At 43.4% G+C, this 26,036-nt stretch overlaps 1 protein-coding gene across 1 annotated transcript; it reads left to right on the plus strand.

Annotated features, from left to right (window-relative positions):
- The first annotated feature begins 8,845 nt into the window (after window positions 1-8,845).
- On the plus strand, window positions 8,846-15,916 carry LOC119323496 (MADS-box transcription factor 6-like). Its single transcript, XM_037597171.1, has 8 exons — window positions 8,846-9,027; window positions 11,659-11,737; window positions 12,901-12,962; window positions 13,069-13,168; window positions 14,765-14,806; window positions 15,099-15,140; window positions 15,262-15,428; window positions 15,508-15,916. The coding sequence occupies exons 1-8, from the start codon at window positions 8,846-8,848 to the stop codon at window positions 15,608-15,610; spliced, it is 777 nt and encodes a 258-aa protein (XP_037453068.1). The 3' UTR covers window positions 15,611-15,916.
- Window positions 15,917-26,036: the final 10,120 nt, after the last annotated feature.

Raw genomic sequence — 26,036 nt, forward strand, 5'->3', positions numbered from 1 at the left:
CCACCGGAAATCCGGCCTCCATCACATAATGTATCTGGGAATGACCCCGACAGCTAGGACATCCGGCCCCGTGCCCCGGACATCCGGCTCTTCTCGAGCCGCCGGACATCCGGCCCCTGGCCCAGACATCCGGACCCTGCCTATCCAGAGAGCTCCGAGACCGGCCACTCCAGCCCGGACATCCGACCCGCTAGCCCGGACATCCGGCACCTCGCGAAGGCCCGGATATCCGGCCACACACCCGGACATCCGGCCTCCCCTGCGTGTGTGCAGCGCGTCTGGGCCGAGGCCCATGTACCCCTTCGCCCCTTAGACTATATATACTCTCCCTCCACCTACGTTTTAGGGTTAGCATTGTGATAGCTCATTTAGAGATGGAGCTTTGCTCATCCATACGGATCTCCTCCTCGTGAGAGATCGCGGCCTCTTCGGGGAAGATCCACTATGGATTCAAGACCCCTTTACGGGAAGATCCCTCGTGGATTCAAGACCTCCTCTCGGAGATGAGCTACCGCCACTTGTATCGTCCGTTGTTGACTTTGTATCTCGTGCTACTCGTGCTTCGATGATCTAGACCTTGTGTGATTGATCTCTTGTCAGTTGAGTGTTTCTCTCGTTTGTCCCCGTGATTTCCTCGTGTTCTTCCGCGTGTTCTTCGTGATTCCCCGTAGGATCCACTCCAAACGTGAAAGATCGGCCCCTAGGGTTCCGCCCTACATCATCTTGGTATCATGAGCCACGTTGATCACGTTTTAGGAGCCCCTACCCCGTGTTTTCTAGCTTGATTTTGTTGATTTCGTCCTAAATTCGAAAATCCCCACCAAAAATAGCCCCCAATTTTTTTTGTGATTTCTTGGTTTTGATGATGTTTTGTTGATTTTGATCCATGGATTTTCTTGGTTTCAAGTGGATCTAGCATCTCCCCAAGTTTCCCCATCTCCATCCATGAAATCTCTGCAATTTTGCCCTCGAAATCATCAATTTCCGCCCCCAAAATCAAGTTCCTCGAGTTTATCCTCGGATTGGGAGCCCGGACATCCGGCCCGACCAGCGGACATCCGGCCTGCCCGAACATCTGGCCATTAGCCCAGACATCCGGCCCCTGGAGCGCATTTCGCGCACGGTTCTGGACATACAGCCTCCGGAAATCCGGCCAAACCCCCGGATATCCGGTCCCTGGCATTTCAGCCTCCACCGTTTCACTGTTTCGGCCATAACTAATTCATCCGGAATCCGATTTTGACGTTCTTTAGCTCGTTTTGAAGCTCTTGACATCCCCTTCCCAGAAAAATACCACCAACATCATTTGACTCCGTCAAATTTTTGGAACTTTGGCATCTTTGCATAGGGCTTCCACCACATCATCCGCATAGCCACCACCGACTTCCGCAACCTAACCCATTTTGTTTATCACAACTTTAGTGGTTGCTTGAGGAGTGGTTCGAGTCTCCTAAGGTGTTTCGGCTACTTAGGGACAGTTGCTTCTTCATCAACCACCACCATATCTTCCGCATAGGCATGCCCACCATACACTTCTGCCACCTCCAACTTAACCCAATTGTTGTCTGAGCTTGTTTGAGTTGTGGCTTGTGTCTCCTAAGGTGTTTCGGCTACTTAGGGATGGCAACTTCAACTCCGACACGTGTATAGCCCATCATTCCATATCCGCATTGCCAAGTGCAAACCACCACCGCTTTCCGCTACCACCATTTTGACATTTGACGTTTGAGATTCTGAGTTCGCGGTTTTTCTGTTTCCTAAGGTGTTTCGGCTACTTAGGGACGAGTCTCCATCATCTTGGTTTCTACATCAAGAACACCGCTACTCATCATCACCGGACGGTAACCTCCATATCATCTTGGTATCGTGGTATCCCTCCATTGTATATTCCCCTTGCCATTGCATTGTTAACCCCTAGCCCATTTTGCGTTACTTGCCTATCGAGACTAGCCATTTGAATATTGCCGGCAACGTTACTTGTGCACATTAGTGATCATACTTCCCATTGCATACATACCATATCATCGTGGTGAATATATTGGTATCATATCTTGTGTCACAAGTTTGTTCCCGCATATACGCAATTGCTATCTTGGTTTGTGCATTGTGCAAAGTGGACATAGAAAAAAAAGAAGCTTTTAAGCAAAGAAAAAGAGAGGAAAGAAGCTTGTAAGCAAGTGCCATAGCATCATACCACATTGCATATAAGATTGTCATATCCAATCATCTTGGATCATCTTGAGAGAAACACCGGGAATCATACATACATAGCATACTTGGGATAGAAGTTTATCCACTTTGCATCTTATAGGTTGTGCACAAGTGTAGTATCCGCCTATAGAGCAATCGTGCTAGCGTCTCTCTTGAGTTTGCAATACGATCATTTTCCGTGGATTCCACATTTTGTGCTCATTCCTTGGTTGCACGACCCCATTTATCTATCCGTGTGTGTGTTTCCGTGTGCCATCCATATTGCTATTGGTCCATTTGTTTCACTTGAGAATTTGTGAATCTCTGTCAACATTATTGACTCTTGCTAACATTTTGCATTAAATTTTTGTGCCACTATCCTCACCGAGCTCCACCATAAGCTTTACTTGTATAGGTGTGAGAACCGATAAGGATTGGTACCAATAGTGCTATTTCATTGTCCGCCTTTGAGTGAACTTGATTCATTGTCAACATCGGTCAAGGTACATTGGTATAAGTTCTTCTCTTTCTCCCACTCATATTTGCTTGACTCTTGTGATGCATAGGCAAGGCATTTCCTCTCCGATCTATGACAACAACGACGACGTGAACAAGTACATCACCAAAGCGTCACTCTTCGATCTACAACGACAAGTGCAAGGCGCACAATCAAGATTGCGAGAGCACATCGAGAAGAAGCTTGCCGCACATAAAGAGGAGCAAGATGCAAGGATGGAGGAGATTCGGACCTTGCTCAAGTCTACTTCCCCTTCATCATCTTCAAGGCGGCGACATTCAAGCCACAAGTCTTCGGAGCGCCAAAAAGATGCAAGTGCAAATCGTCCTCGTCCACATCTACATGGCGACCACCATCACGTTCGTGATCCACATCGTCATGAAGGGCAAGTCACCTCCAAGCATCATGTGCACGACGACGACGAACGCCTTCGAGCCCAAGCACGACAATGACATCATCATCATGAAGATGCTCCACAAGCGCAAATGCAAAAGTCCCAACAAGCCCTACTTCACGCCAAGTCCAAGCTTCATGAGAAAAAAAGAAGACCGCGAGACGACCACCACCAAGAAGGCGCTACGGCTACAACAACCACTTTGGCATCTTCGCCAAGTGCTATCAACGCATCTTCTCCTTTAGACGTACGTCATCTTCGCCTACTTCCCATGAGTTTGCCTACATCGACATCCTCAACAACAAGGCGACTACCGACAAGCGAGGGCGACACTTCCATCTTCGGAAGCCCCTCAAGGAAGATGGCCGAGCATGGGAAATTCCCTTCGGTCATGGAGACGAGCTACGAGGTGCCACGTCATATGGACCTCCAACACCAAGACGGTGACAAGAAGGTCGGGCAAGGGCCATCCCCTTCGACTACGACGACGAGCGCAAACCTCTTCAACAACATGAAGACGGCGCCCATATTGGACTCATACTCCGAGTCAAGCTACGCGACCGCGCATGGAGACATTTGCACCTACACCTCTCCGACACCCACATATGTTGAGATGCCCCAAGTGCCATGTGAGGAGAGCCACCACCACATGAGTGACATGAGTGACTCCACCATACGTGACATTGAGAGCATTTCCTATGAGAGGATGAGTGTGACCACCACTAGCCCCACCCATGAGAGCATGCCACACATCCTATGTGAGGTTGAGCGCCATTTGAGTGACTCCACCAACCATATGAGTGAGAGCATCCTTGAGGTTGTGATGCTATATTCCATAGGATATCAAGTGAAAATTCTATTGGTCACTTCATGTTTGATAACCCTTTGAACTTGTCATATGCTATGAGTGAGATCTCCCATATTGCATCATCACAATCTCAACATAGTAACTATGCATGCCCCATTAAAATCAATCCCATTTGCACTTATGGCATAGATGACGAGATGATGGTCATTGGCTTTTGCTTTTCATGTGATGATATTGCCATGCTTCCTTTACATGATTTGTGCAATTCATCTACTATGCCATGCCATGATCACATTGTTTTGAATATGCATTGTTTTGGATGTTGTCAATATTCTCCATGTGATGTTGCTACTCATGCTCATGAGGAGACCCCCATAGTTTCCTCATACTTATTCGGAGATCTTGATGCATTTCATACTTTGCATGATTCCCATGATAGTGTACACCATATGCATTCCATGAATAACAATGCTCTAGATATTTCGCATGATGCATTACATCCTTTGAGTCTCCATTATGACATACATCATAACAAACCTCTCATGATGGATGACATGTTTCTATATCACGCATCTCATTTATTTGAGCATTGGATATTTTGTTCTAACCGACACAAGCACGTGCACATCATGATGGATGATGTGTACATATACCACGCACACACAATTTTCCTTTTGTCTTTGTTTTGTGTAGGTACTTATGAACACTCGTCAACCTCTCAATCCCAAGAGTTGACAAAACGAGCTCTTGAGAGCAACGATGACTTGGGATCCCGTGGACTGTCCTTAACACCGTTCTCTTCGCGCAACGACTACGCGCTTCTCTTCTACTTGGTTCTCACGCGGCTATGGGCTATTTACCACTTGTCACCTTATGCCCATACTATCGTGTTCACTTTGCGTGTTACCCTTGCTTCTATGCCTTTGCCATGCAATTGTGACCCTTGTGTGCATCTACCCATGCTTCACCATTATGATACTCCTATGTGTATTTGCATGCTTGGTGGAGATCCTTGTTGCTATTGCCATGTTTATCATGTGCCCCATGTTATTGATGCTTGTTGTGTTGGGAGAGTCATGATGTCCCATTGCTATTTACATATGGTCTCTCACCAATACATTCATGCTATTCTTCTCATTTCTTGCTTTCATGCTTGTGCTATGTCATGTGAATTATTCATGCACACTATTTGCACCAATGACATGCTTGCCATGATTCCTCCTAGTATGTTGCATCTTCGCACTACTAGCGTGCTTGACTTTATTGCTATGATTGCTTGCTATGTTGCATCACCCATGTTCCACTATTACTTGCTTTCTTGGGTTGATGACATATATGTTGATGCCTCTCACTTGATTTGTCATGATCATTGCCTCTTGTCTCCATTATTTGCCTCTTTCATATCCACTGGTATTGAGTGCAACCATACTATGCTTATTGATCTTAGAGACTTTGACACCTCACTTGTGATGCATTCTTGTTTGATTGAGCCTCTTGTATTTGGCTGTTCTTACATCATATGCCTCCATACTATGAAATGCTCCCTTGTACTTTCTTATGATGAGCATGATGCATACACTTGTTGGGTATCTTACCACATGAATGATAGGTTTTGCACTTCCGCTAACCTCATTTGTTTTTCTGAGTGTTTGTCATGTTCTTTTGTTTTGAAGGATTCACAAGGCATTGGTATGCCACGGCATCAAGCATTGATATACCATCACCTCCATATTTGTTGATTGTGCTCATACATGTCTTGCTCGATGGACATATCATACTCACCACAAGTTTGCACCCCATGCATGGATTGACTCACATTATGATTGCCTTGTTGCATCTTGTATTCCCATGTCATCCATGATATTTGAGCTTGTGCATTTCCTTAGCAAATTTGTTGTGATCTTCCTTGATGGCATTTTCATACATCATGATCATATGGTCCTCCATCAATTGCATGATGCCATTCACATATTTAGCATCCATTGCTATGTTCATGATTTTGATGCACCATCCCATTATGACATCATTTTGCACCGTGGTTGCATTGCTCATACTCATAACACAATTGTGTGCACAATGATTGCATTTGTTCCCATGAATGCTTTGCATACCATTCTAGATCATCTTGATAAGCTTCATGCTCTTTATCACGAACTATCTTGCCGCACGGACTCATTCTTGCATGATGGACACTTTGTGTGGGCTAACCATTGTATTTCCGAGTGTTGCTTTTGTTTGATCTTTTTGCATGTCTATCACTCCGGCGACACCTTGGACTACTTGGATTGCACAATGCCTTCATCGATGTCCAACTACAAGTCCGTCCATGACAACCGTTTCCATGGTGATGAGGATCACGATCCGAGGTCGGATCTTTCCCAAGGGGGGGAGATGATGCGGAGCATCCCACGTTCATCCCCATGTACAATCCGACTACTCTTCGAGCCCCAAGAGGACATATGATGAGACCTCGAACATACGCCATTGGACACAACGTGAACCCGTTCCTAAATGCTTCCCCTTTCCATTCGTGTGAGACATGGTTCCTACTTCAAGCACGGACCTTGTGCATACTCAGGTACACCCAAGGAGACCATGGAGAGCCCAAGGACCAAGGCCAGACATGGAAGAGAAGAAGGAAGAAGAGTCTGCTGCTACAGCAGCCGGACATCCGGCCATGTCCCGGGCATCCGGCCCAGCCCGGACATCCGGCCCTACCACCGGAAATCCGGCCTCCATCACATAATGCATCTGGGAACGACCCCGACAGCCCGGACATCCGGCCCCATGCCCCGGACATCCGGCTCTTCCTGAGCCGCCGGACATCCGGACCCCACCTATCCAGAGAGCTCCGAGACCGGCCACTCCAGCCCGGACATCCGGCCCGCTAGCCCGGACATCCGGCACCTCGCGAAGGCCCGGACATCCGGCCCGATGCCCAGACATCCGGCCTCCCCTGCCTGCGTGCAGCGCATCTAGGACGAGGCCCATGTACCCCTTCACCCCTTAGACTATATATACTCCCCCTCCACCTATGTTTTAGGGTTAGCATTGTGATAGCTCATTTAGAGATAGAGCTTTGCTCATCCATACAAATCTCCTCCTCGTGAGAGACTGCGGCCTCTTCGGAGAAGATCCACCATGGATTCAAGACCCCTTTACGGGAAGATCCCTCGTGGATTCAAGACCTCCTCTCGGAGATGAGCTACCGCCACTTGTATCGTCCGTTGTTGACTTTGTATCTCGTGCTACTCGTGCTTCGATGATCTAGACCTTGTGTGATTGATCTCTTGTCGGTTGAGTGTTTCTCTCGTTCGTCCCCTTGATTTCCTCGTGTTCTTCCGCGCGTTCTTCGTGATTCCCCGTAGGATCCACTCCAAACGTGAAAGATCGCCCCCTAGGATTCCGCCCTACATCATGCATGGGGTATCAAGCATGAGACATTTGCTTTCCTGCATCTCATTATTCCAAAAGGTAACAACGTAGCCAAGAAAATTAGACTTTTTTTTCGCCTAGCAAAATTTTAATCCGTGCTTCATGATGTACATATATTATGATGTTTATGAACTTTCTCATACATATATGGATTTCAATCTTAGACTTTGTCATATATATGAAGGAACCGGCATAAATGGATAAGCATTTCATAATGTCGGTTCCTTCAATATGGATAGGACCACCTAAAACGATCGCATGTGATTGTGAATAAAACCATTTGTTGATACTATAGGTGTTTATTTTCACACCATGTTTCTTACCGGGTAGGATTCTTGCGATGTATCATGTGCTAATATACATTGATGTACATAACCATACATCAATTTGAAATAATATATGTATTACATTACCAATAACAATCATGAATGTGTGCGCGTACTTCTCCAACGTTTCAAATGATAATAATGAGAAGTGATATTGTTTATGTTTTGTTCGATTCGGATTCCTCAAATCTCAGTCATATGTATTCATAGTTGGACCAACATTGACCATTTGTAAGACGAAATCAGATAAATCAATTGAGTCCTTGATAGACAGCCAAAGGACAGCAGTAGAAGATATCTAAATTAGAAAGTACCAGTAGTATCTAAGAGCATACGCACAACTTTGTTGTGCTAAAAGTACGTATACCTTTTGAGTTAGGATTGTGCAACTTAGGGGTTAATTAGCTGAGGTTAACAAAACTTCTTGCAGGCAACCAGGAACTAGGTAGCATTAGAGAACTTGGTTTTGGGAGGTGTACGCGAGGCACAAGTACTAGCTAGCTAGCACCAAACGAACCGCTTTTAGGGTTTATACTAGATGAAACAGATCATCTCCCCATGGCTTAAGCCGGGAAGTTCCTGCCTCTTTATTTTTGGGGCATCCTCCACCGGCCGAGGAGGTGGTCCAAATGGACCAGTAGGTGGCGACATACATGGTTCGGGTTAAGTCTAGGAGGGGCGGCGTAGGATGGCGCGGCTCCCCTCCCCCTCCCTGGTGTATGCGCACATGCACCCATCACCCCTGCAGAGCGACGTGTGTATTTGTGGCGTGGGGGACGCAGCATTGGATCGCCCTCATTCCGGCCCGTGCTTCCAGTTAGGGTAAACCCGTGGTAACTGCCCCGTCCCGCCCCAAAGTTACCCTCCTTTAAAGTCGAGAGAGATAGGGCGCGCGACAGGGATGTGTCAAGCGAGATCGACGCAAGAAACCAGCGCCGAGCTACTGTAACAGTACCCACCATTGCTCCCCTTTTTCCCCTTGCCTCCACTAATATCCCGCGCCCCCCTCCCGGCTCATTATATGCTTGCTGGGGCACCATCGCTCCCCATCCCAAGCCCTATGCGCTAGTAGGTTGCGCATCAGAACCGCCGCAGGAGGAAGAGCGCAGAGCTAGCTTGCTGATCGGTAGAGCTTTGCTTGCTTGCTTGCTTGGAAGGAGGAGGAGGAGGAGATCATGGGGAGGGGAAGGGTTGAGCTGAAGCGTATCGAGAACAAGATCAACCGGCAGGTCACCTTCTCCAAGCGCCGCAACGGCCTGCTCAAGAAGGCCTACGAGCTCTCCGTGCTCTGCGACGCCGAGGTGGCGCTCATCATCTTCTCCAGCCGCGGCAAGCTCTACGAGTTCGGCAGCGCCGGGTATACACATACATATAATCAACGAGCTCCCCTCCCTTGCATCATCGGCTGATTCGCCTTGCTGCATGCAGATCTGCTGTTTCACCTTGCACAATTGCTTCTTTTCTGATGCTTTCCTTTGCCGCTGTTTCGTGGTTTTTGTAGCACGTAGCCGAGCTACGCTTTGTAGTAGTTCCTGCGCTTTGGCTACGCAAAGCTATTTTATTCCTGCTACGTATGCTACTATAGGGGCATGGCGGTGTTCTTATAACCCGGAGGGATGGATCCGTAACTAGCATGAGGCATCTTTTCCGCAGATCTACGAACCCTACACCCTTTACCTCTTTCTTCCAGCTTCTCCGGAGCGGCCATCCTCCGTGCTGGTGTGTATCAGAGAACACCTTAGTTAATTGCTCAGCTAGTAGAGAGATGGGATTGTTTTTGTGTGGAACAATAGAGAAGTCGGGGGACTGCGAGGGGAAAGGGGAGGTATGCTCTTTCCATTTTGATCCGGGGTATTAAAATACTGCAGTGTAAACGTTCGATTTGGTACTTGTTTTGCCCTGGGCTTGAGGCAGCGCCAGCCAATCTGGCCCGATCTGAGTATATGTGTCATGAGTTGGTTGCCTGTTCTTCACCCTTCTGCGCATCATCTTTCCATCCGATTTCATGCCATGTTTCTCACCAAGGAAATTTTTGTTTTGTTTTGATTTGATTTTATGTTCTTTTATGAGATTCTTGCAGTATGATTTTTTGCCTAAAGAGAGATTTAGATTTTGCCTATAGGGAGAATCTTTAAAACACATTTTCAGTGCTGAAATCGAGATCCTTCCCCCTTTCCCCCCTTTTTCTTGTTCAATCTCCTTTCGTTGTCTCCTTTTCTTGTCTTGGTTCATTTTCTCTAAGGTTCCCTTCATGTATCCACAGTCTGGCTATGTGAAGTTCAAGCAAAAGTAACTTCACCATATTTCCTTCTTCCCATAATTGATCTTATTCTCAAGCACGCATCAGTTTCCTCTTATGGTAGTGTGGTCAAAAGATGTCGGGAGACAGTGCATTTTGCTTTTCTTCTTGTTCCTTTCCTCATTTTATGCTGATGAGTGCTGCCTAGTACAATTATTAATCGGTCTTTGGAGTTTACTGCTCCTGGAAATTGCTTGCTCTCCCATGTTACTTTTGTGTTGCGATTTTCTTTTACTAGCGTGGCAGATCTACTTTCTGTTTGCCTGTTCTTTATGTACCAAAGCAGTTTATTTATTACCAAAAAAGCAGTTTTTTTCCCATGTTATATCTCCGTTGGGGCAGGATTGATGTTTGGCACTAATATTTTCATTTGCGTATATGTATTGTGCACCCGTGGTAGTAAATCGTATACTGATCGAGCATCTTATTTTTATCTAGTGCCAGATAATTAATCCATACTAAGTTTTCTGAGATGGTGGTAATCGTCCAAACTAGATGTAGGACTACGGTCAAGTGTAACTAGTATTTTGATTTGTTTTTTGCGTCTTTGTTCCGGTGGCTCTTAGTTAGGAGCATTCACCTTTGGATCTTTTCTTTTGTTCTTGTACATCACACTTTCTGTTCTTCTTTTTCTTTTGTATGGCTGGTATGTCTTAGTGCACAACGGTTGTTTGGGAAGTATGTATACTAGTATTCCTCAAGATTGTCTGAAATATTACAAACATGTGTGCTCTGAAGAAAGTGAGCACATATCTGTCTATTGCATCATAAGATGAAGCTACTTTGACCAAGCATTTGAGCTTTTACTCATGGCACTCATCTAAGAGATAGGCCTAAAGGCCAAAATCCCAGTAGATCTGGCATGCACGTTTGTTAACTGATATTTAGGATGCCGTTGAGTATCACTCCTGGTAGATCTTTCACTCCACTTCTTTCTTCATTTTGTTAATGTGTTATAGTTCATTATCATGTGCTTAGACCATCAAATTAGGGTCCCTAAAATTTTTAGGGTGGCTTCATTTCTAGCACTCTGTGTTAACTGGTATTTTCCTCCTTTCTTACAAAATCGATGGTACCTTAATGTGTGCAGCCAATCTACAATAAATATTTTTTGTAATAAGAGAAGTACTAAGCATTTACGAAATCCATGTTCACTCTTTGCCAGGTTAACCGTATTGTTTTAAGAAAACATTTCTTTTCTCATGTGACATAGTTTTAAGATTTATTTGATTTTCCATAGTAAAAATAATTTTTCTATCATATGACCAAAGATGCGAATAAATCTTCTAATCTGTATGTAGAACGGTTTCTCATTTTGGAGTATCAACGCATCATAGAGGAATTTTGGGCCACATGTGGGGAAGTGCCATATGCGAGCAGACTCACTAAATAACACATATACTACTATTTTTTAATAAAATATATACAACATGTCTTCTTGCAAACCATATGAAAACTGACTACACATGCATTGTTCTTGAGCCATATCTAGTTAACAAAAAAAAACTTCTTATGCGGAAACACTACTGTAGTTAATATTAGCTAATTACCTATTGGAATCAAGATGCTCTATACTCTACCCATATGTTTTATTTCCCAAGCATATCTTTTTGTGAGATTTATCAAAGTATCAATGTTTGAAATTCCATAGAGCTACAAATTTATTTGTAAATTAAATTTCTTGGGCAGCACAACAAAAACATTGGAAAGATACCAACACTGCTGCTATAATGCTCAAGATTCCAATGGCGCACTATCTGAAACTCAGGTATATATATCTATCGATTGGTCGTTGTACCACCACATGATTTTCTTATATCCTGACTCTTTTCAAAAATTTATTAAAATACAGTAATACTAGGTCATATATATCAGATATCCAAGTTCATAACCGTCTTAGATAGTTGCTATTTTAAATAAAAAATAAATAATAATATTCCTTAATTTAGGTCACTCGATAATATAAGGAGAATTTTCTTTTAGACCACCAGGCTGAGGCGTTGGACATTACTTATTTGGTCATGTCTTGTAACTATTTTCTACACATAAACATATATGACATGTGCCAAAAAAATTCCATCCTTTCATGCATTCATTATACCACTTAACGAAGTGAGAAACACAGTAAAAACAATAACAGACTGTCTTATTTATGTGGTGACATAAGAAATGTCGAGTTATGGTGGTCCCTTATCTTGAAGAAATGATGTACAATAAGTTTCTTGTAAAACTGAAGTTGTTTAATTGTTGAGTTTAATCAATGTACTGGAAAAATCAGTCATATTTTAAAATTTTCACTATGCAGTCCACCATCTATCTACTCAATTAATTTCAGAACCCAAACCCAACATAACACCAACATATGTATATATGTATATATATACCAAGGAACAAATGTCAGTGGTTCAGTACGTATTTAAAAAATGTTCTTAAATAAAGTTCTGGTAAACTAATTTTCACCTCTAAAGAATATATAAGAATTGAAACTTTTGAGAATGAATAGCCTTACCATATCTCTGTTAGTTTCTCCTTCTGTTCTATCATTTTCCCCCCATGGCATGTCTCAAAAAATAGGGCTGACATATTTGAACCTTAATACCATTGGATTGTAATGCTCATCAATCATGCATGTTTTTAACCTCTAGGATTAATTTCATTAGTACATAGGCGACTTTTGTAATAAGTGCACGGACATTTTTTTCTCTCACTGAAAGCTCTTGGATTCATTATTTGTCACTCATATACAGTATTATGTAGTGTCAATGCCACGTTAGTCCAGTAGGACACATAGATTTATTTTTGTATAGTACATGTTAAACAAACTTAAGAGGCTAGACAAACATTATCTTGTGATGCATTATCTCATGTAGCTAAAACCTGTTAAATATTCTGGTTATGTAACTAATCTGGCTGTATATTTCTGCTCTGAAGAGCTGGTACCAGGAAATGTCAAAGCTAAAGGCAAAATTCGAAGCGTTGCAGCGAACTCAGAGGTCCACTTCTAGGCTCTAGCTTCACGTCTCATTCACAGAATGTAGATTCAAATTAAGTGACTAAGGTATTTGGATTACATACTCTTTGTGTGCTTATTTTGAGCAGACACTTGCTTGGGGAGGACCTTGGACCGCTCAGCGTGAAAGAACTGCAGCAGCTGGAGAAACAGCTAGAATGTTCTCTGTCACTGGCCAGACAGCGAAAGGTTCAAATATTTGCAACTCACATATTTATTCATGTGTTATATGCACCAACTGGCTTGACAATTAATGAAGTCAATCTTGGATTCATTAATGGCACTGGGATCACAATTGAGGAGTACCGTACCGGAAATATGGAATATGCATGGTACAGAATGACTACCATATGTTAGTGAAAATTAAAACCTAATATAACCGATAGATTTCTAAATTTTTCAGAGAACTGCATTACCCGCTTAGACTTGCTCTCGTTTTAATCTATTCATTGGGATGTAAACTATTGTACGTTTTGTCGGAAAAAACAGTTCTAGTAATCTACACCGTACCTGACGATTCAAATCCATTTGCGGTTTCTGATGGTATGGTTCAGTGGCTCTGAACAAGGTAACAAATTAGTAGCAGATCCTGTTCACATTGCCCCTGAGGTTTGGAGGCTGTACAGAACAACCAAAGCTTAAAATAGTCTATCTTAGAGCAAATACAACATGTTAGGGCTATGGTGACGAAACCAACCTGCAAAACATCTAGCGGTGCTCGGTTTACAAGCATTAATTAGGCGAAGGGAGTTACCTAGTCTAGTTCACGCCTCAAGGGATGATATGGTCCTTTTCAATTGAAAGTGGTAACATATTTGCCATATATTTCATGATTACTCCCTCTGTGAACTAATATAAGATCGTTTAGATAACTAAAACTAATATATTAGTTTATAGATGGAGTACTATTCACTTGTATGAATCACATTTTAGAGTAGGAATTCATGCCAAGGAAAACGGCTTTACATACATTTTTTGAAAAAACTTCGATTTGTAGCCACCTAAGAAATAGTTATTTCTAAGTCAGCTATGTTGCACATCTCTCGGGCGCAAAAAAAAAACAAGAAGCTAGGTTGCACATCATTGAGTTAATGGTTCTACAATGCACTAAAAAGATTGTGTGATTTTAGGTCTTAGAAATGTGCAACTGCCTTTTGAACTTCTCTATTATAAGTTGCACATTATTCCTAAAAATTCCAACCACCCAATTAGTTGTTACATAAAGAAGCAATATTCAAGATTGTTGATTTAGAAACGACTACGTGTTAGTCGCTTGAGAAATAGGCATGCCCAAATACTTCAAAATCTTCCAAAACAAATCATGGATATTAGTGCATTGGAAGATTGGCTACATTACTTTTGCATATTTGCCTAACCGATTGTCCAATAGTTTATGCATGAAATTTTCATATTTGCAAGATTGGCTACATTATTTTTGCATATTCTAATCACATAATGTTCATGTGCACATATCTCTATGTCAAAATCCATTTAAATTTCACAACTGTATTGTTCTATGATCTGTCCAAATGGATTTATAAGATAAGGAATATTACAAGTACTCCCTCCGTTCTGATTTACTCGTCGTGGTTTTAGTCCAAATTTGAACTAAAACCACGACGAGTAAATCGGAATGGGGGGAGTAGATATATATGCATAACTTCAGAAACTGAAGACATGGAAAATTGTTATTCCCGTCAAAATGAAGTATGGAAAATAAATGGTTATTCTTTGCTTTGTTCATTCAACTACCAATTCAATACTCACCAAGTTATCGGTTCGCAGACACAACTTATGATGGAGCAGGTGGAGGAACTTCGCAGGAAGGTATGTAACATAGCAGCATGGGCGAGCCTTGCTTGTACGTACATGTGTGTGCGTGTGTGTGCTAGTTATCTACTGCTTCGCTTCTACTACGAATGACTTGCACTGCCGTAGGTTTGTCAATGTACCTAGCTATCTAGGGACGTATTGCAAAAAGGACATTTGGCAGACCATTTAACCGCACTGTATGGGCCAGCAGCTTGCACGTTCATCCTCTTGTAGATATCTTTATTGCGCCCGAGAATCAGTTGATTTTTGTAACATACAATTCACTGTATGTACTTGCCACATGCAGGAGCGTCAGCTGGGAGACATCAACAGGCAACTCAAGCACAAGGTTAATAAATAGTTCACACATATTATTATTCCTATTTGATCTGTACACACACAACATTAAGAACTTCATTCGCATTTCTATTCCTTTTTAACTGTTGCTTTGCTTCTTGCCGAGTTTGCAGCTCGATGCTGAAGGCAGCAACAGCAACAACTACAGGGCCATGCAGCAGATCTCCTGGGCTGCCGGCACCGTCGTGGACGAGGGCGCCGCCGCATATCACATGCAGCAGCAGCAGCAACACCCTAATCATTCCGCTGCTATGGACTGTGAACCCACTCTGCAAATTGGGTACCTACGATCGAGCACCTTGCATACACCTGTTCCGTCTTCCATCCATGCAACTGAACTGACATTATATATGCCGCAGGTACCATCATCAGTTCGCGGCTCCTGATCAGGCAGCCAATAATATTCCACGGAGCAGCGCCCCCGGAGGGGAGAACAACTTCATGCTGGGGTGGGTTCTCTGAGCGAGCGAGCTGCTAGCGCAGCTGGTTAGCTTGTCTGTCCATCAGCCAAGAAACCAAATAAAATGCGTGTGCTGCTCCTTCATGCTCTACACGAGAAGTATCCTGCGTCGCGCGTGCCTCTTTCTTTATTTTTACTCGTTGTTTGTGTGTGTAAGAAGTAAGAACCAAGAACCACTTCTATATTTTGAGTATTTTAACTGCATGGATCTTGTAAAACACTTGCAAGTTCCAAGCTGTCCATGCATGCATGCCAAGTTATCCAGTAAAACTATAATTTGTGGACGATTATTGCTTATGCGTGTTTCATCATTTGTTTGAAGTGGAGACTGGTAGTTGTGCATGGGACTCAATAAGTAGTGACCCCCACCCCCGCCCAAAAAAGTTGATAAACAATTGCTATGCGTGTGCAACTTTCTTGCCAAGGAACGACACGCCAATCTTGTTTTTGAATCACATCCAGAATGTGCCGTTCAGCTCTTCAATGCGATGACAAGGACATACCAAAGGCCGATTACTATTCGTTTCCAGAATATGTGCGAATTATTGTACTGTTGCACAATTGGAATCAAAAGTTGCCACAATTATGTGTAAGGTAGAATGTCGTATGTACTCATCACTTATCCGTCGATTGGTGTGTGTGTGCGCGCGCGCATGCGTGTCCATTGACATATTTTCTTTAAATTATTCAGATTCATCAACTCGTTGTATTTATGCACACGGAAGGTATTGACAGACATGTATGGTCATCTTGATCATATATCCATAAAAAGAACTCTACTACAAATCTAACGTCAGATTTTTGACCATGGCAAACCAAATATTTTTCATTGCAAATTATGTCCTTCGAGGATGGCAAGTTTAGTTGGCTAGCATGGCAAATCCACCTTGGTTCACTTTTTTGTCAAAAAATTGTTGGGCTTGCAAACTAAATTTGCCATCATGGCACCAATATAAATTGCCATGAAAAACATCAGATTCGTCATGCCTAAAAATCTTACGTCAGATTTTTTATCATTTTCACATTGGTGCTGATAGTGCCTAGTTGAGCAAGCAGGGATGGTTAATCAGAGGTTTCACTTAGGTTCCAAGAAGTGGAATTGTTTTCTTTCAATTGCACCTTCTTTGATTAGATTTTATTTTTTGAAACAATGAGCCTCCTCGTCGATTTTCATTAAAGAAATCGCCACAAAGTTTTACAACAGAAACTAAGATAAGTAAGGAACAGAGCTAGGAAACTAATTACAGACTAGTTTCTTAGGCACAACAAAGGCGAAAGGCCCAACAAATCTGGCACCAAAATGAGGGAGAAGACCTGGTCATGTAGGATCAACATAAGGTTTACAGCCATGGCTTCTGGCATAAATTTCTTCAATCACTCTCTTGATCAGAGCCACCCCTTGCTAAGATCTTCCTGTATCTTGGCTTCTTTGCAAGATACTCAAAGCATTTAGATAGTAGCATAGGTGACACACCACAGAAGAATGGCCATCAAGAAACTTCCTATCAAAGCATGCATTATTCCTAGTCTTCCAAATGGTCTAGCAAATGGTGACCCCTCTACAGAGAACATGTTTTCTCCCATCTCTGGGAAAATTCTTGATCAACCCACCCACCAAATCTTTGAGCTTATCTATGGCTTTTGGATTACCAAAAGCACAAATCACTACTTGTCAGACAAGTTTAGCTAGAGCACATTCAAAAAAAAGAAGATGATCGATACTTAATTTGCAACTACAGAAAGGACATTCATCATTTCCTGTCGAACCTCTCTTCGACAAGTTCTCTTTGCTTAGGATGCTATTTCTCAACATCGGCTAAAGAAACACATTTATCTTATGTGGAATTTTCATTTTTCTAGATAGATTTGTAACCAACTAGTCTCCCATCTTTCAAATGCAAGTAGCTCTCTGACATCAAATTGGTTCTTGCAATTTAAAGGCAAATCCACTCTATCTTGAAAATTACTCAGATACTACCTCTGTCCTGGTTTATTGGTCCCCTTAGTATTTTGTGTCAAATTTTGACCATAGATTTGATTAAAAAATATTAATGCATGTCACAAAAAATATATCACTGGATTCGTATTTGAACATAATTTTTTATGATATTATTTTTACTATGTATAACTTATATTTTATTAGTTAAAATCGTGGTCAAAATATGACCCTAAATACAAGGGGTGGAGGTAGTACTTCTCAATCATCAACTTCTTGAGTCCTCCCACTTATCAATAGTCTCATCATGCAAACATATTCTAGATTCTAAAGCATCAAAGTCATTATTTGCCGGTACCGTGTATAGCTAGTTCACGGAACCAACTGCGCACGGGCCACAAACAGTCCCTCCGGCCAAAAGATAAACACGCAAGAAGGAGGTCCAACGAGGAGCTCCATGGTGGCATGCAGATCTTTGTCAAGACTTTCAATATCAAGACTGGATGCAAGACCCTTCGGCGGCGTCCGGCAACGGCCATTCCACCCTTCTCCCAGAAGGCTCGGGCCATGGCACTCCATGTGTGGCATATAAGTCTTGCTCTTGCAGAACCTTTTGTGACACTTTGTGAGTGGGCAACTTGGGCGGTGGAATTGCAACGGTGGAGGTCAAGTCATTCGCCCACCTACCGCATGGATGACACCTACACCGATACACGTAGCATCTGAACCAAGTCACCACCTTAAGCGGAGTGAAATGACGAGCGTCCATTCCCAGAAACCAGAATACCCTCACACTTCATCGTGCATTTAATGGGCATACCTACCTTGTCAGTTGAGGTGTTATTCTAAGTAGTGTATCCATTGTGACATCCCTTGTGCTATAAAAGGAGGTCTAGGCTACTGTAAAAAGGGTTGGACACTTGGTAGAAACCACATAGGAGCACACTACTCTTTCCGTTCCTGGAAAGGATTTGTAGATCTCTCACCAGATAAACCACACACAAAAGCAGGATTAGGGTACTACACAACCATGTGGCCCGAACCTGAGTATATCACAGTGTCTTCTTCATGCATTCATCATTGAGATAGATCCACGCTTTGAGTCCCGTCTACGAATCGGCAAGGGACGTCTACAGTCCTTGATGTCTCACGTGTGTCCTACACATGCGCGACAACATTTGGCACACCAGGCAGGGGCGCTTGTGCGGATCTACATTAACAAGAGCCTCTGGCATCTTATGCAACGTTAGCATCATTGTCTCCCTCATCGACCTCTTCATCAACTTACGGTCGGGATGGCACCTTCCGAATCCCACAGAGTTGCGAAGGGCAAAGGTACCAAGGCTAAAGCTCTGCCTCTGCCTCAAGCCGGAGACGGCCCTAAGGCCCAAGGTTCCTAGAACCTTGGAACTCGGGTTCACCGGGCGGCAAGGAGCAAGAGCACGACACCTATGAGTCATCCTTCCCATGCCAGCACCGCGGGAGTAAATCGTGTCCCGCTCCTACCAATGGGAAGACCATGTAGCCCCGAGCCTGTGGGGCATGTTCCGCAACGCCCGCATGATCTGGGTTCTGTCGGACCCACTGGCCGCACCTCCAAGCATCCATCAAGAGTCGCGGACGAGCATCAATGCAGTCCCCTTCCGTGGGACAACCCCACATCTCCGCACGGTGGCGATGTGATTCCATCAGGAAACCGTAGGGTACCAGGCTCTCTCGTGCTCACCCAGGGTTTAATTCCCCACGAGGCACTAGCCCGTGCACGGTTGTTTCTCGGACTCCCACCCGAAGCTATTCAAATGGAAGCTTGGAAGGCCACCATCTAGAGCCTGGTCGAATATGCCGACCAAGGCGAGCACGACAGAGCGTCCACTCACCGCCAATCTACTACCCCGGTCGACAATAACGACCACTGGAGTCAGCGACATGCGACATCGGCACAGTCCCCATGTCGCCCTACTCGGATGAGGCCGCGTGGTGATCGTGAACACCGAATGTCGGTTGTGTTGTCTCTTGCACATCACGACCATCATCAGATGCTCAGGGATCGGCAAGGCCAAGATGCGTGCACTTGCATAGAAATATGCCAAGAAACTCGCCGACAGTCTCGTGCATGTGCGGATCTTGAAGATGCGCAGTGCTCCGATGAGGACATGGATAACTTGTCTTGTGAAGCAGGTTGTGCTGCTTTCAACCCGGAGTTGCGCCGCATCAAGTGGCCAAGGCGATTCTGCCCCGACGTTTCTGTCCAATTCGATGGGAAAACCAACCCTACTGACTTTCTCAATGTCTACAACACCCCGTTTGTGGCTGCGAGCGGCCAAAAAATGAGCACTCGCCAACTGATTTCCCATGGCACTCAAGCCCAATATTCGCTCCTGGATCATGAGTCTTCAAGAGAATTTCATTACTTCATGGGAAGATCTGTGCAAGCAATTTGTGGGCGCCTTCCAAGAAAGGTTCAAGCGGTTAGGGATGCCCAGTGACCTGCACCTTCTGGTGTAGAAGCTTGGGGAGCCGTTGCGCAAGTACATACAACATTTCAGCCAAGTGCAGCACAATATTCTAGACATTGATCTGGAAATGATCATCACTATGTTTCACTCAAATGTTCATCGACCCAAGATCATGGAGAAGCACGACACCGGCAAGGTACACACGGTTGCTGAGCTTTTTAAGCGCGCCCACAAGTGCGCACATGCAGAAGGAAGAAGAATATCTGGGGATGGCATCGACGACACTGGAGAGAGAGTCGATGCCTCTCCAAGTTCCAGCAAACGCAAGAGCCAAAAGCACAAATCTAAAGTTGTGCTTGTGGTGGAGTCATCCAACAAGAAACCCAAGGCCAATGATAGATGCAAAGAGCAGGCCACAAGCGGCGCTCGGGGAACCCTTATTGCAAGATACATCTCACCTCCGACCATGACATCCAAGAATGTCGGCAGGTGGAATACCTGAATCAGAAGAAAAAGAAGGAGTACGAGAGGCGGGCTGATTACTTGTATCTTCATTGGTAATTCCCCGAAGAGGAGAGGATGATGCAGCACAACAAAGGTAAGTATTTCCCTCAGTTATGAAACCAAGGTTATCAATCCAGTAAGAGAACCAAGCAACACTATGTAAAAAACCACCTACACACAAACAACAAATACTTGCAACCCAACGCATAAGAGGGGTTGTCAATCCCTCCTTGGTATTGTGATAGATTAAATTGTATGAGATTTGATGAACAGATCTAACTAAAACACAAAATAAAATAAATAAAGAAAAAGTGCAACAAGGTATTTTCAGATTTAATATGATAGGAAGTAGACCTGGGGGTCGTAGTTTTCACTAGAGGCTTCTCTCAAGAAAATAGCATACAGTGGGTAAAAAAATTACTATTGGGCAGTTGATAGAAAAAATAATAATCATGACGATATCAAAGGCAATGATCATGTATATAGGCATCACATCCAAGATAAGTAGACCGACTCCTGCCTGCATCTACTACTATTACTCCACACATCGACTGCTATCCATCATGCATCTAGTGTATTAATTTCATGGAAAAACGGAGTGATGCAATAAGAATGATGACATGATGTAGACAAGATAAACCCAAGTATGAGCAAACACCATCTTGTTACCCTTAATAGCAATGATACGTGTGTGTCATGTCTCTTTCTGTCACTGAGATTGAGCACCACAAGATTGAACCCATCACAAAGCACCTCTTCCCATGGCAAGAAAAATCAATCTAGTTGGCCAAACCAAACCAAAATTTCAGAGAAGAAATATGAGGATATAACAATCATGCATATAAGAGTTCAATAAAGACTCAAATAATACTCATGGATAGAACTGATCATAAACCCACAATTCATCGGATCCCAACAAACACACCGCAAGAAGTCATTACATCAAACAGATATCCAAGAACATCGAGGAGAACATTGTATTGAAGATCAAAAAGAGAGAATAAGCGATCTAGCTACTACTCCCTCCGTTCTAAAATAGATGACTCAACTTTGTACTAACTTTAGTACAAAGTTAGTACAAAATTGGGTCATCTATTTTGGAACGGAGGGAGTATCTATAGACCCATAGGTCTATGGTAAACTACTAACGCATCATAGGAGGGGAAACAAGGATGATGATGAAACCCTCCATGATCGTTGCTCCCTCCGGCAGAGTGCCGGAAAAGGCTTCTAGATTGGATCTCGTGGTTTTGGAACTTGCGGCGGCTGGAAAAGTGTTTCACCGACTCCACTATGGTTTTTGGGATTCTAGAGTATTTATAGAGGTGGAGGTCGGTGGAGAAGCTTCCCGTGGGCTCCGCTACCCTCTAGGGCGTGCATGTGCCCCCTGGCGCGCCCTGGTGCCTAGTAGGCCCCACGGGCCTTCTCCCGTGTGCTCCTTTGACTCCCTACGTGTCTTCTGTCTAGAAAACGTTTTGTGGCATTTGGGCTTCATTTGGTATTGATATTCCACAAAGTAAAAAACAAGCAAAAAACTACAACTGGCACTGGGCACTATGTCAATAGGTTAGTCCCAAAAAATGATATGAAGTTGCTAGTAAATGAATATAAAACATCCAAGATTGATACTTTAATAGGATGGAACAATCAAAAATCATAGATACGTTGGAGACGTATCACGAGCTGAGAAGAAGAAGGCTAAGGGTGGAGCCGGGCGCTTCAAGAAGAAGGACCAAAGAGACAGGAAGCAAAGGGAGCAGCCAACTAGAGGTCGCGACAAGAAGAGCGAGGATTGCGTCAGCGACGAGGAAGAGGGTGATGAAGTTGTTGAGTTTCAGAGGGCCAAGGTCATGGCTTGTGTTCACGGGGGTGATGGCTCGAGAATTTGTGATCTTTTTCGAGTGATTATTATTTGGTTTTCACTGGAACTTTGTCACTTCTTGATTATTTATAACGCTAATCCTTTAAGATAGAAGAAAATCCATTTTTCCATTGTTTGGTAGGAAATATCATATATGGAAGGAAACCAAGGAGAATTACTGCAAATCAATTTAACTAGAGCAACTTCCATGTGGAGAGTCAAGCCACCAAACGCAGCAGAGCAAAAGACAACCTTCCATACATCCGCAAGTGGTTGTATGGACTGCCAATAGCTCCACCACGTCTATACAAGACACTTTCGTGAAGGGACCGAGGGGAGAAGAGAACCCTAGCCGCCGCCACCATAGCTAGAACAAAAGAGGAGGAGATCTGAAGAATCTTGGGGGATCATATTAGTTTCCTTTCATCTCCATCATCATCAGCCCCTTCACCATTGTTAGAGGAATTCGAAGTTGTGAGAACAATTTTAACCCTATTCAATCTCATCTGGAGATCAAGACTATTTGAATTATCCATTTTATATTAGTGTGGATCTTCCCTGTATTATCGATATGGTTTTCATGGGTTTAATCTCTGGTGTGATTGGTTTCTCTCTTATGATGCGTGAGTAACCCCCCATATGTGTGGGAGTTGTAGGTGAGTGGTAAGATTCATTTGTGCCTATCCTATATGTCATCATTTGTATTCATAGTAGTATGATCTGTCTAGTATGTTGTTATAATGTGGTGAACCCTATGCGTGTTGTCCAATTTAAGGGCCCAGACAACACGGTCTCAATTGGACAACACGGTCTCAAAACCTACACAGGTAACAAATATTGTTTAGGGAATCTGTGGCCTCTGACATGACAGGTGGAGACATCTATGAGGACCGAAGACAATATGAGATAACGGTTATCCATGAAACTTAATGCTTGGTTCAAGTCTAAGGACCTTAATTGTGAAGATGACCACTCTGTGGCAATGGCAAAATAGGACCATAGAATGAAAAATATAATCCCGTGAGGACGAGTTTCATAACTTTAGGTTGATCCACCGACAAAACACACATATCAAATATGATGAGTATGATACAGGGTAATTGGTATTACTGTCGCACTGGAACACTTGATACATTCTTACCATGAACTGAATTCTCTTCATGCCTAATCTCTTCATTGCAACAAACACCGCTCTCACTTTCATTTATGTTATTTACCTATAAGATTTTTTACCTGTGTTACTATCCTTTTATCCTAGTTACTCTGGTTTATTCGTCCACCAAGACAGTAACGATATTTGCAGAAGCTCGAGAAATTACTTCACACAAGAACTATGATACCTTGTGTGTGACAGAAGTGACACTATAAATACTCTCCTCCGCTCTTTGTTGGAACGATAAATAATTGGGATACTTCAACGAAAGAGCTACAAAACCCTGTTTGGCTTGCAGGCGCGAAAGCATTTTCTGGCGCCGTTTTCAGGGAGCTAAGCGCAGAGTATTTGTTTCATAAATGTTTTTGCAGGTATTGTTATTGTAGATGCTTCCTATAAGTCACAGGGGATCTACTTGTTCTAGAAGAACGTATTTAATAGATTACATTACTCTTTTTCACCTGGAGCAACAAGTTTCATTAATAGAAAAATACAAAAATATCCAAGTGGTTGAGCTTAACACTTTTTTTTGCAAAGATGTCGATTACTCTGAAGCCCCAAAAGATTGCAAGATATTATTGTGCTCTAGTGATGACACAGAGATCTCCTCTGGTGTATCCTACCAATTACGCAAAAGAGTATTCGATTGACTATGACCTTATTATGGAAGTTAAAAAGCGTGCCTTTGTAGGAACTAAAGAAGAAGACCCTGATACGTCTCCAACGTATCTATATTTTTTGATTATTTCATGCTATTATATTATCTGTTTTGGATGTTTTATATGCATTAATATGCTATTTTATATTATTTTTGGGACTAACCTTATTAACCGAGAGCCTAGTGCCAGTTTCTGTTTTTTTGCCTATTTTAGAGTTTTGTAGAATAGGAATATCAAACGGAATGAAACTTTCCCGATGGTCTTTCTTGGACAAGAAGGAAACCAGAAGACTTGGAGATGAAGTCGGAGACGCAACGAGGCTTCCACGAGGCAGGAGGGTGCGCCCCTCGCGGGTCTCCTAACCTAGATCCTTCGCTTATATATACTCTTATACCCTGATAACATCGAGGGGAGCCACAAAACCACTTTTCCACTGCTGCAACCTTCTGTACACGTGAGATCCCATCTAGGGACCTTCTTCGGCGTCCTTCCGGAGGGGGATTCGCTCACGGAGGGCTTCTATATCAACACCATTGCCTCTCTGATGAAGCGCGAGTAGTTTACCATAGACCTACGGGTCCATAGCTAGTATCTAAATGGCTTCTTCTCTCTCTTTGATTCTCAATACCATGTTCTCCTTGATGTTCTTGGAGATCTATTCGATGTAATATTCTTTTGCGGTGTGTTTGCCGAGATCTGATGAATTGTGGATTTATGATCATATTATCTATGGACATTATTTGGTTCTTCTCTGAATTCTTATATGCATGATTTGATATCTTTGCAAGTCACTTCGAATTATCAGTTTAGTTTGGCCTACTAGATTGATCTTTCTTGCAATGGGAGAAGTGCTTAGCTTTTGGTTCAATCTTGCGGTGTCCTTTCCCAGTGACAGTAGGGGCAGCAAGGCATGTATTGTATTGTTGCCATCGAGGATAAAAAGATGGGGTTTTCATCATATTGCTTGCATTAATTTCTCTACATCATGTCATCTTACTTAATGCGTTACTCTGTTCTTTATGAACTTAATACTCTAGATGCAGGCAGGCGTTAGTTAATGTGTGTAGTAATAGTAGTAGATGCAGAATCATTTAGGTCTACTTGACATCGACGTGATGCCTATGTTCATGATCATTGCCTTAGATATCATCATAATTATGCGCTCTTCTATCAATTGCTCGGCAGTAATTTGTTCACCCACCGTAATATTTGCTATCTTGAGAGAAGCCACTAGTGAAACCTATGGCCCCCGGGTCTTCTTTCCATTATATTGAATCTATTAATTTTCTGTCGACTTGCCAATTTCTGTCGTCGTTCCTTTAAATTGCAATCTTTACTTTCCAATCTATAAACCAAAAATACCAAAAATATTTACTTTACCATTTATCTATCTCTATCATATCTCACTTTTGCAAGTAACCGTGAAGGGATTGACAACCCCTTTATCACATTGGGTGCAAGTTGTTGATTGTTTGTGCAGGTATTCAGTGACTTGTGTGTCGGAGGGATGAACCCCGGGCAGGCAACGGAACCCGGATCTATTTCAAAAACAGCGGGGTCCGCATCGCCCCGCAAACTGGCACACGCCTGGCCAGGTCGCTCGACCCGGCAAGGCTCGCAACCCGGCCAAGACCCTCGACTCAGCAAGGTACGTCGACCCGGCCGCAGCAGCTGGCGCAAGAGAACTCAACTCGGCGCAGCCATGGCTTCCCTAGCAAGCCAACCCACCCGTGACGTCCACGGCAACCCAACCACGGGTCAGATCCCGTCCCATCCAGGCCATACGATGGGACGAGACCTCAATCACCGATGACCAAGACAACAGTGCTCCCGCACATGCCTATGGTCAGCCGAAGCGT

The sequence above is a fragment of the Triticum dicoccoides genome, chromosome 6B (assembly GCF_002162155.2).
Source record: "Triticum dicoccoides isolate Atlit2015 ecotype Zavitan chromosome 6B, WEW_v2.0, whole genome shotgun sequence".
Classification (NCBI taxonomy): Eukaryota; Viridiplantae; Streptophyta; class Magnoliopsida; order Poales; family Poaceae; genus Triticum; species Triticum dicoccoides.

What these genes read in the sequence shown, in the direction of transcription:
- LOC119323496 (XM_037597171.1), top strand. Translation starts at nt 8,846, where the DNA reads ATGGGGAGGGGAAGGGTTGAGCTGAAGCGTATCGAGAACAAGATCAAC. An exon ending in CACTGGCCAGACAGCGAAAG is followed by an intron (nt 13,169 to 14,764) that starts GTTCAAATATTT and finishes ATCGGTTCGCAG; the next exon opens with ACACAACTTATGATGGAGCA. An exon ending in TGGAGGAACTTCGCAGGAAG is followed by an intron (nt 14,807 to 15,098) that starts GTATGTAACATA and finishes TGCCACATGCAG; the next exon opens with GAGCGTCAGCTGGGAGACAT.